General features: G+C 35.4%; 2 protein-coding genes across 2 annotated transcripts; both read right to left on the bottom strand.

Annotated features, from left to right (window-relative positions):
* Nucleotides 1-1,017: 1,017 nt before the first annotated feature.
* Nucleotides 1,018-3,445, bottom strand: LOC127861793 (neuronal acetylcholine receptor subunit alpha-7-like). The gene is made up of 2 exons (XM_052400473.1): nucleotides 3,143-3,445; nucleotides 1,018-1,869 (listed from the first exon to the last, which is right to left on the bottom strand). Exons 1-2 carry the CDS (start codon nucleotides 3,443-3,445, stop codon nucleotides 1,018-1,020), a joined length of 1,155 nt encoding a protein of 384 aa, XP_052256433.1.
* A 6,867-nt stretch (nucleotides 3,446-10,312) lies between these two features.
* On the bottom strand, nucleotides 10,313-11,167 carry LOC127861792 (chemokine XC receptor 1-like). The gene has a single exon (XM_052400472.1). The coding sequence runs from the start codon at nucleotides 11,165-11,167 to the stop codon at nucleotides 10,313-10,315; it is 855 nt and encodes a 284-aa protein (XP_052256432.1).
* Between the last annotated feature and the right edge of the window lie 1,372 nt (nucleotides 11,168-12,539).

Below are 12,539 nucleotides of genomic sequence, written 5' to 3'. Positions count from 1 at the left end.
GTTATTACCATATAACAAGCACGCAAGCTTAGGAACAACAAAAACTTAGTCAGTGCCGACGGTTATGCCTCTGAAAAAGACACTTAAAAAGGTCGTCTTTACTGGACGTTGAGTTTTTGTTGAGTAGCAACATTTGAAGCAGGTTACTTATGAGCCAAATAGAGGTCACCGTGACAATGACCGTACCTTGCGACGAAAGCGCGGTAACAATTTGTATCACCGCCTTTCACTATATTTTAAAGCTGAAGTGCTATATGCACTTTGGAAGTACAAGTTACGTCATAAGACCTGATGCAGTTTAGAGTGAATGTGATTTTTAAAACACAATTACGTTCATCTTTAAGTGACAATTAAAATGTATAGATATGTAAGAAATTAGTACTGAATCGCGAGTGTTGTATTACTTTGTCTTTAAATGGCTTCTAGCTTTGAAAAGATACCAATATATTCTTGTTCGAGATGGCAGCCCCATGCCTTTCAAAACCTGTGTGTTTCTCTCAATTAAATATTTAGAGGTACACAGATGTTTTTGACATGCTGATGTTTGGTTTGTGTTTTTTTTTAAATGTATGATATATTCTTACAAACAATAGATGATATTGTATTTGAAAGCAGCTAAATTATGATGGTAATTGAGATAAAATATTGACTTTTTCATGAGATGAAGTGTTGAATACTGTATAATTAACAAAGAACACATAGATTGGCGCATGCGTAATCGACGATCGCGGGTCATTAACAATACGTTTTTGTAGACAAGAAAACAAATAAATGAAAACGCTTTTTTATTCAAGATTATTGAGGCAATATACAACGGTCAGAGCCCTGATTTTTTCTACTCAAGCGCGTACGGGGTCAACGTACAATATATATCAAAATAATGTTTTCGTCACTGGTCCCTGCTGCTTAAATTTATTTTGTGCATGCGTCTTGTATCATTTGTTCTATGAAGCACATACTGAAGGACCATAACAGCATTTTTGCAGGAAATATAAACAGAAGTTTATGAAACGGGGTTCATTGATCCCTCGTGTTCAAGTAAAGCAGCGCCATTAGGATGAACAACGAGACAATGTTAAACACAACAAATACTGCAAAGAAAAGCCAGTTAAGTCGTGAAGAAACTTGGCCCCAGTCAACGATTGGCGCTTCTTCTCTGTTGTCGCCTAAACTACTTTCATGTTCGTGGCATTCGTCAATAAAGAACGGTTCTACTTTGTTGTTTTCGCACTTCTGTTTTCCAAGACATAGATTGCAACCATCCTTCGTGGGATCAGACGAGCGCGATAATACCTTGTAGCACGTTATGCATATGATAAGCGACGCTAACCAATCCGGGACGCGGTCAGAACGTCCCTCGATGCGAACAAGGCAAATGGCGACTATCGTGATGACAGAGCTTTCAACAGTTTGAAGCGTGACAAAAACAGATAGGTACCAAACGTTTTCTGAGTTCACCGGAAGTGTAGCCTGTACGATTATCGCAAACACCATAAAGGAGAGAAACACGGTTACTGCGAATCCGGTTTTCTCGCCACTCCGTTCAGGTAACAGAAACACGCAGCCGTTCAAAGCGATGAGAACAATGAGCGGGAGGATTATGTTGTTCACTACGTATGTCGGTTTGCGCTTCAAATACACGTCAAAAATAATCATCGGGCGAGGATTCGACTCGTTGCGAGTTCTGACCCCAACCAGGTCCCACTCAGGGTTAGGCAGAATGTCTTCTAAATTTGCCGCTTGTCCCAGTTCCGGTCTCCAAATACGGACGTCAGACGCCGTGTAGCCCCAAGTAACAAAAATCATTTCACAGGCCTGTTTGTCGAATGGAAAATACGTGATGTCAAATCGGCATCTGGAGGAAAATATCTGGAATAAGACAATATATTCACAATAAGACATTTGTTTAGGTTAATGTTATGCTTTTCGACACTATCAATCTAATACGCGTCATTGTTTACACACTTGTTCCCGAACAAATACTGCAAACCTTATGTAAGGTATCCAGTTTAATTCACTCGTCATCGACGCGGATGCAAATATTCACTCTCAGCTACAATGATCACTCGTAGAATAATATATACATGTATATTCTACTGATTACAAGAGATTTTCTGTGTATTGAATTTATATACAAATAACATATGTTTCACTAAGATACATTAGAATGCCATTGTTTTGTGCATGGTGATAAAACGCAAATGATTTGTTGAATTGACTGTTAATAAAAAATATTTCTGTACATTGTTAAAATTCCGAAACCAACAACCAATATTTTCTGTTACGTTTAAGCCACCGTTAGGTGTTGCATTTCAAAGCGTTTAACTAGCGAACTCACCAGTTATCACAAACGTCATGACGTCAAAATATTTAATAAATGCGTTTTACCCAAGGTGGGTTCAGCATTAATTAGGATCCGTTTTATACACGTAAACATTCGAGAACCGTAAAAAAAACGTCAAAAACAAAGTGAAACAATGGCAATTGTTATTCATTTTCAATTTCTATATTATTTTGTATTAGTAACAGTTAATAAGCAATACTAAATCACCGGTATTTTCCTATTAATCACTGTTATGAATTACATAATGTAATGTACGTTAAAACGTTTAAATATTAGAATAAATAATCCCGTTCGCGTTGTCAACTGAAACGATGAAAACGTGAGTGACTGAGTACTTTTTATCTGATATATTAACGTTTTGTCAGTGACGATACTATTACGATTGTATTGTATTCATTTCTGCAATCTCGAACGTTTGAAATGTTCAAGAAACAACAACAATAGCAAACATTTATTTACTTAAGCTTCTATAGCAGGAGAGAAAACTATATCTAAAAAAACAAACATGTTTCCTAAGTTTTTGAAAAAACACATTTTGCAAAACACGCTGAAACCACAACTGTACACAAAAACACTGAAGATTGCACGAAACTAGCAACAAATACACATACATTAAAACGGGTGTCATCGCCTTGATATTTTTTCAACAGCGAAATATGTCCAAAAGAACGCCAATGTTATTCATTTTAGCTTTTTCAGTGAACAACATATATTTTTTTTAAACAGCGATTGCTCTAACAATATTTACAACAGTTCTCAATCGATTTTAAACCAGCACTATTTGTACTTTCGACAAACCTGGTAAGGTTCCCACGTTACAAGTCCCTTGAACGTGACGATCACATTGAGAGACGGGTCTCCGAGTGTCTTGAAATCATCCACCGAGTTCTTGAGAGACACATCCGGCTTCCAGACGCTGTTCTGTGGGTAGACGCCCGTTTGTATACCGTCAAAGTCGTCAGGATTCCATACCAAATGCTCGTCAAGCCAGCTGAGGCGTAAAGACGCCGATACCTTCAACGTCTGCATCACCTCATCGACGTCATAGATGACGTATATCTGAAGAGACACGTGAACGATTGTTGGGACGGATTGGTCCATCATCGGCCTCGAAATGACGTCATATTCATTCGTTTGAAATAACGTCTTCCGTAGTAACGACACATTATGAAAGGAATATGCAGATATTGATAGCCATAAGAAACTACTTAATATCAGACTTGCGAACTCCATTTGACAAAAATGGTTCATCGTTCTAATACTGTTCTACTACATTATCAAGCCGCTACTTGACTGAAACTGCACGAATACGTTATTATAAAAGGAACTCTAGGACGTATGAAAGGAACCTAATCAATAGAACATCAGATACAATTGCCGATGACAGCTAAAACGAAGGTAATTGGCTTTCTAATAAACCTCAACTAATGTCGCCATTAACTAACAAAACACTGATGAACTAGAAAAGTCAATTAGACACATCGACCCATCATTTGTATTATATTTGCGGATAGATACAAATTAACTATCCAACCAGTAATTGCGGGCATTGATCAAAGTAATCTATGATATCTCTTTAAAAGGGCATTTTCAACGCTTTGGTAAATTGATAAAATCAAAATATTGTTTCAGATTCGCAAATTTTTGTTTTAGTTTTTTACACAATATTTGTGCTTTTGTGAAATTAGTAGTTTCCATCGACTAAAAGTACGTATTATCTAAAGAACTGCGTAAAGCTGACACAATAAACTCGTTAAATACAACCAATCGGAACATCACAGGCATTTTATATTTTATATTTACCTTAAGCCTCCGTGTAGTTTAAAGGCACATATCTCTGTAAGCATTAAGCGTTTATTCTCTGTTTCAAACAGTGAAAAATAATGCAAAGTATGGATAATTTTCACTGTTTAACAGTTGAATGATGTCAATATTTAAAATAAAAAATATGCTCTTGTCACCCTGGGTCCATAATGCTTTATGTGTTATGTTGATATGTATTTATTATCGTGTATTGGATCATTAGCATATTTCCTGATAATTCTTGAGTCGCATATTCATATGTTGATGTAAACTGAATGCATATCTATTCTACGATAGACCTTTGTATTCATACAAAACACATCATTTTTGTATTTAACTAAATGTAAGCAACCGCACTGCTAAGTTGAAACAATTCAACATGTCAATCAAGGCTTTAGCAGACCTTTAATGCTTTTAATTTTCAGTCGTAGATAAAGTAGTGTTGTTGCATGTCTGACCTCATTCACTTTAAACCATTTAGACAAACAATATTATAAAAACAGAAGTCAAAATAAAACTATGTTTTGCAACTGATTGATAGGTAGGTGTCATGGCATCAACGTTTAAAATAACACAATTAGCATTTAGAAAACATCGATCGTTCGGCCTTTCTTTTTTTCCAGACCTGTGCATTTCAAATGTCGCTGTATATTGATTGGATTCTACAGTAATTAGACATGTGATATTATTTACTGCTAAATTATAATGTCTTTAATTTTAAAACCCTATTGGACTGATTCGAAGCACAACTTATCCCTATTACACACAGCTCGCTTAAATGTTATGCATTTGCGACATATAAAATATTGAATGCTGATTACAGTTTAACGTATGATTAGTTTGAACGACAAAATATCATCCTATGAGTTTAGGTAGCTTGTATTCGTGCTGCATGCAAATCAGCAAAATAACATTCTGATTCTATATTTATCTTGAAGTTCTCGGCATGAGATTTCGCGCTACGGAAACGCAAACCTGCCGTACTGTTCCGACTTGGGTAAGATGCTAGTAATATTCTTAAATCAACCAAGACTAACACAGTTACTCCCCTTTATCTGCATTGAATGTTCAATTTACTCGATTGATAAATTTTATGTCCACTTTCGATGAAGGGAGAAAATAATATTCGCGCTGTCCGCCTTTGCAAAATGTCCATAATTGAGTAATATATTGATTGATTTTAAAAGAAATCTTAACAAATACCCACCATCATAAGAACGCGTAAGCACCTGTCTCCCGACAGAAAAGGTCACAATTTGTGATCAAACTTGGTTATGAAACAACTTGAAAATTCCTCTCTAAGTCATGACTTCGTAAACTCACTCCCGCTGATCTACGTTACAATGAGAGGTGCGTCTGTACGACAACGCGATACGGCGTCATAACTGCAACGGTTACAGCGTCTTTCCACAGTGTGTTGACGATACGGGACGTTGTTGAAATAAATAATAATAACGGTAATTTTTAATAGTTTTGTATGTGTACGCAAATGTTTGTTTAAATACGAATATTGTGTTCCTCTTTCTCAGCTTGCCATGTAATTTATTCCTATGTTATCGATAAAATGGAAGTGTTACAGACCTGTATAGACAACTCATGAAATCATTGGAATATTATTCAAAGTCTGACATTAAACAGAAGAAAATGCAAACAAACGTAAGCAAGAACGAATATTTAATCAATCTTATCAGGATCTGTCTAAAAAAATAACTGCATGTTAGTGTAACGAGATTAATTTTGATGAATTAAAATGTTACGGCGTCTTACAGAGAGTGTTACAGTGCATTTACTACAATATGTTTTAGGTTACGGTATAGTATCGACGGGTACTAGAGGTTTCGGCAAATAACAAGCTCGGTAAATTGTATTTATATAGTAAATGTTGTGGAGGCTTTGGTAAAATGGATCATTATAGAGGTATTCCCACAATGAGGCGTTGATGCCACCTATAATTGTCTTACATCAGGGGCATATATTTGCAAACTGGTGATTAATTTTTAATTGATTAATTAGTGCAATGCCTACAGGAAAGATTTTTAGGGGAATTAATAAGCTACCACTGAACGTTTAAAGAAGAGTAATTTTAGGTACCAAACCAAAAATGTACATTGAATTTAAAATGTAACTTTATTGGAAGTAAATTTACGATTTAAATAAATCAATATTTTTTATATTATAAGATGCATTTATTTAAAAAAAATAGTAATAATAAATGTTGACTGAATTAATAGAAGATCTTCAATTTAGATTAATTCTTTTAACAATTGTTCAAAGTCTTGTAAAATATTATAGTAGATTTATTTAAAAAAAATATTAATGAATTTGCGATTCTAAGAATAATTCAGTCTTTAATAAAATATTTTTACTATTATTTTATCTCAAAATAAATGTACCAAATCTTTAAATTTTTTATTACTGATTGATTAAAAAAACGCCATAAAGACACACAAATAAATTTTATCCAAATGAAGTCTTGCTTTTAAATTACCTCAATATGTTATTTTATTCCCCACTTTCGGTGTGTGAAATATTTTCTACATTCCTGTTAAAGTCTCTATAACGTTCAAAATCAACGAAAATTTCGTAAAGTATTTCGTAAAATAAAGTTAACACCTAAACAATCTGTGTTCCTTATAGCAATAGCCACAATTTCAACGCTAGATGTGGTATGATTACATAGATTTTTGTAGATACAAATGCTCGTTTTTATTTATTTGTGACAATTTATTCCATTTTAATTTCCCGCAACCATGTTGGTGTTCATGTGTCGTATGAATAGATATCGTTGCGGGAAATACAATGGAAAACAACGCGCATTTTGTATCTACAAACATCTGTTTTACAAGACCACATCTGGCGTTGAAATTTCGGCAATTGACATAAGAAACACTGATTTTTAATTGGTTTAAGTTTATATTACGAAATATTGTCCGAACTTTTCGTTGATTTTGAGTAGTAATGTTACAGTAATTGAGGTAATTAGTAACTGTTGTTGTTGCAATCAATGACGACCTCCGTCCTCACGTCCAAGATGCTACTATCGTGGAACGATAGAAATCTCCATGGTTGTAAATTTGACTTCCTGCAGGCGCTGTAACATGCCTTAGTCGTAAGAGAAGATATCGTAACATGTACACGGAGTTGACATGCTACAACATTTTTGCAAAAACGGATAGAAATAACCAATAATAGAATACATATGGGCATCACATGTTTGTAAAAGAGTGAACTTGATAAAAATAATTGAAAATAATCATCGTGACAGAAACTGCACGCCAGAAACAACGAATTTATTGGATTTTCTATGTTTTGAGCTTGAACTTCTTTCTTTTATCATGATTTCGCGCTAGAAAATGTCTCGATAGCTTAGGTAGCGAGTAAAGAAACATTAATAAATGAAAATAAATGCCAAAATGGCGTTTTACGTGTAAGTTTAAACAAAGAATTAACTCTGTAAACGCGTGGGTATGTCTATAACTGTCAAGACGCTGTAACCGTTGTAGTTATGACACCGTATCGCATTGTCTAACAGAAGACGCACCTCTCATTGTAATGTAGTTCAGCGGGAGTGAAACTATCATAAAAAGATATTTAACGCTTAACAATAGTCTCTTTACTTCAAATGTCAAGAGCAGACATAGAGTTCAAGCGTCTAATTGCCATAAACAGTTTTAAATATTCCATTCCCTTCATTTCATTGCGATCTTGCAATGGTTTTTTTTAACAACCTTGCATGAATGAACCAAATAGCTTTTAAAAGTGTTTCATTGCCTCAAATGTCAAGATCACAATTTAGATTGTGTTTATCAAATCAGACGATTAAATAGCTTGTTATGGACTTTTATTTTTTCACTAATCGTGCTATTGTAAAATAAATTACCACGAACAAACTGGCGGAAAATGCATTTTCAGGTGAAACAAAATCCTACAGTACCTCAAAGATCCAGGCCAAACTGAAAGGTCATAGAATAGCTTCAAATTCCTATATAAGCCAATGGTTTGACATATTTTGATGGATTTAAAAATAACTTTGCGAAAATGCAATTCGTCTTAAAACAACATGTTGCACGTGTAACATCTCCCCTTATCTCAAAGATCAAAGTAACACTTCGAAGATCAAATTTGGCCATATTGCAGCTTATTTGGACACTAAATGTGTTATTCATCAGGCCTTTCAACTATTAACAACCATGACGACCTGGCATTTATCCCTACCTCAGAGGTCAGGGTCATACTCTAGGTTCAAAGATAGAATCCGGTTTTACAACAGCATATCCATTGCCGCGAGTTTAACCTGTCTCATGAGGTCTATGCAACACGTAAATGTTAAAAGTCACATGTGACCATAAACAGCGTGTATTTGATATAAGCAGATTGTTGGGACGAAAGCGGGGCATCATGTCAAAATAAGGTGTTCAGTTCGATATATTGTATTGTTCTCTTACTCGTTTCGTGCCTTTTATCGTATAATCAATGCTTTGAACTCAGGTGGGTGCCTCAGGGCCATTATGGCCCTCTCGTCTGGCATGTTTCTGGTATTTTCTTTTTTTATAACTGAAGCTTCCGACTTAAAAATTCGCATTATGTTTTATTTGGTGGTCTGTCCTTTCTTATTCCGGGAGATACTTGTGCACTTATTCCCCTGTTCCCACGATGCGCCTCATTTTGATTCCAGAAAAAGCTTCAGCTGGACAATTATGTCGAATGCTTTGTGTGCAATGAGATAGATAAAATAATGAGAAGGATTGTGTGGATGATAAAACAGATTTTCTGATTTATTTTAGACTATTCATTGACATTTGTTATTGGCGTATACCTTATTCAATCAATAAAAATTGAAATGCAAGTTTTGACTCTTTCTGTATTGTGGTGCGCTGCGCATGAGAGCATTTGACAAAGTAGTTTTTGTTAACATTTGTCCAAAAGTACTTTGTCAATCACGGATGTATTTTCATATGACTTTGTATACACGTTAAAAAATTAGGGATATTGCGCACAAGAACCAGGCCTATTATAATTAAATTAAGTGATAATTCAATACCAAAGGTCACATCAAGCAAAGTAACCCATTTGTAGCGTTGACCATTGAATTACTTTGTTTAGTCTTTAAATATTTCCAAAGTACTTTTTAGAATCGATACAACTTATAATGTATATACATGTAGATCGAAACATTTTTGTCCGGAACTGCACGACATATTACAAAACGGAAGTTAAACTTACAATCCACATTTAATTAATGAATGAAAACTAAATTCATTTGAGAAATTTTAGTACACAACATCTCGAAGAGGAAACTGGGAATTTAACGAGCTTTAATCGCTATATTACGTTTAATATTAATTCGCTTTCCGACTGAATAAACTTGTCATTTAACACTACTTACTCCTTGTGAGCATTTGTGATTGTCATTGGTCCGCATTTCGCTAGGCGTCGTCAAAATTAGCATTGTGAACAATTTAGTTGCTACATTTATTTCCCTTTTTTCATGAAACTTGGCTTGATGAATTATTATGATATTTCGACAGAGTTTGAAATTGTCAGGTATTATGACAAACAAAGTCACTAGGTAAAATAGAGAGAGAAAAAAAAAATTGAAAAGACTGAGTATTTCGATTTGGACTTACATGTCATCGAACTTGCTCTGATCATTTTTTTCTAATGATGCCTAGGCCGATTAAAAAATAAAAGGTAAAAGTCTTTTGAAAAACTTGGCCGGTTTAACGTATGGACATATTCTTGAAATGGCTATAGTTACACCTTCTGGACAGTCGTACAGTCAAATGTTTCCACATTTTTGGCTTGCCTTATTTATCTGTATTATTACACTGTCTTCAGCATACAGCTGAATGCATCTAATAGCCCCGATGACTGTTATTCTCAGGTTCATAAACGCTTTTCAGGAAAAAAGTAGATCTACCAACGGATTCGAAAATAGATGTGTTCAAGTTTGATGAATATTGTAAACAAAGCTTGGATTTTGCTATTCAATAACACTACCCTATTGCAAATAAAAACGCATGTTGTACTAGTATGAAGTGTTTATTGCTACCGTATAAAATTGACGTTCAATATGAATGATCTATATCCGAAATCAGAGCAAGCATACAATTGTTGTTTGAAATGTTACATTTTGTTAAATATTTGTATTGATAACTGTATTCGTCATTTGCTGGTGGTGGTGATAAACAGGCTGGTGCCTTTTCTTTCCTGACAACAACCCATGCTCTTCAGCTCTGTCCGGAATTTCGTGCCGCTGAACACGTAGAAGACAAAGTTAAATGTGGAGTTGAAGTAGCAGACCAGTTCGACAACGGTTTGCTGGAACAACAGGTATTCGTAGTCATACCAGGCCGTGTACGGATCCACGCGCTCGAGTGCCAAAATCTTCTCCATAAGGTAGGGGTAGGACACATCCATGACGGCAATTGGTGTCATGGTGAGGAAGAACACCGCAGACAGCGCAATTATGAGCATCGACAAAGGACGCGTGTCGTGCGCCTGCCCGGAAATGTTCATCCGCTTATTTCTTGAACGGGAGCGCGCGAGCTGCACTACGATGACGACGTTGCCAATGAGCAGCAGAGGAAACGGAGCGCCAAAAGACAACGTGAAGTCGATCCATTGGTAAACGTTCCACACTATATCGATGGAGGGAGCGCACTTCTTACCTTCGTATCCATTCAGATCAAATATCACGGGCAATATTATATTAATTCCGAACACGGCTATCACAATTGTGACAATGATCAGCCAAGCGTTTCGTGGGGAGCAGTCCAGTCTCACTTTGTGCGGGAAGAGCACGCATGCTGTTCTTTCGAGCGTTACAGCCACGATAAGCCACGTGGAGAGGTGGATGCTACAGTAGATCATGTAGACTAACGTTTTACATCCGGGGTTACTCAGTAACCGGATGTCAAGGTCCCAGGTAAACATCACCCAGCCAGTCAGAAGTCCACTGAACAGCGTTAGCGTATCTGAAATCGCCAGAGCAAACAAAAATAGTGCCGTTGACGTCATCTTTTGTTGATGAAGCAATACGAGAATAGTCATCGTATTTCCGATCGTTCCAACGGTCATAAGAATCGGCGGGATAACCCTCCAGAGCAGCGCCGTTGTATTTCCATAGTAACCGACCGGAAAACTCCATTCGGACATATTTGGTGACGTCGTGTTGAACGTCTCCTGTTCTGTAACATTTCCCAATGTCACATTTCTTGCAAGCGTTGTTGTTGAATCCATAGTTTCCTTTGTTTCTTCGTATGCGTCGAACCCGCACCTTTACTTGAACAATGATTATATAATCTGGCTGTCATCGATATTTGACACAGCTGTTGAAAAATTACTGTCTCTTCTGAGCTCATGAAATCGCAATTTCCGACTGATCAAAATCTGAAATGTGAGCGATGAATTCCGAAACTGACGAAGTTACGAATATTGTAATGTTCAGAGACTTAATACTGATGTAATGCATTTTGTAATAAATTCACTATGATTTGATGATTATCAACACCTTCAAATGCCTATTTGGTGATTGTCAATGTGCACCACAAATTGCAAAACACATTAAAGTACATAAGGGAGCAAAATACCAATCAGACAAAGCAGCAAATATCATGGTTGCCATGGAAACGAAAAACCAGAATATTTCATAAAATTAGCATGATTTCATTGCGATTAAATTGCGTAAAAAGCAGCAAATATAAACAGATGTGTGAGAAAGCTTACTTTTTTTTAATGCTACTTTATAATGCAAACCAAAACAAATAAAACTTACAAAAGGTCTGAAATTTATTAATTGATATAAACAATTTTGCACTCGCCGCCCATGTGGCATATTTTACAGAAATTAAACGATATTCTTCAAATAACTGTAAATCAAAACATGTGTTTTTAGAACTTTACAATCATTTATATTTGTTTTCACAAGTTTCACAATATTTAGAACTACGTGAGCAAACGATCGATATACCATTATATAGATAGAACATGGATGATATTGTTACTAAGAAATTGTGTTACGTTTTTCATGTTGTCTCTTTTAAATAATTTTGACTGCCAATTAGTACAATTAATGTCCACACAAGTTATTGGAGGGTGTAGAAGAGTATGTGACACAAAATAACAAACAGAAAAAATGGAGAAACTCATTTTATTGAATAAGTTTACATACTTTTATGACAGATGGCGTCAAAAACTGAATGATATTTTTTGAAATATTTTTGAATATGGTGAACACATTGGCAAACACATTGATAATAAATGGTTGCACCTAAAATATATATCCTTTTTATAGGGAGCTTTATACACAATTATATTAGTACAATGAAAAAGTACGCTATGTTTTAACAGAACTGAGTGTACATTGAATTTACTGTATTTGAAATTGCAT

This window comes from Dreissena polymorpha, chromosome 16, assembly GCF_020536995.1.
Source record: "Dreissena polymorpha isolate Duluth1 chromosome 16, UMN_Dpol_1.0, whole genome shotgun sequence".
NCBI lineage: Eukaryota > Metazoa > Mollusca > Bivalvia > Myida > Dreissenidae > Dreissena > Dreissena polymorpha.
This window is presented reverse-complemented; position numbering and strand designations above follow the sequence as displayed.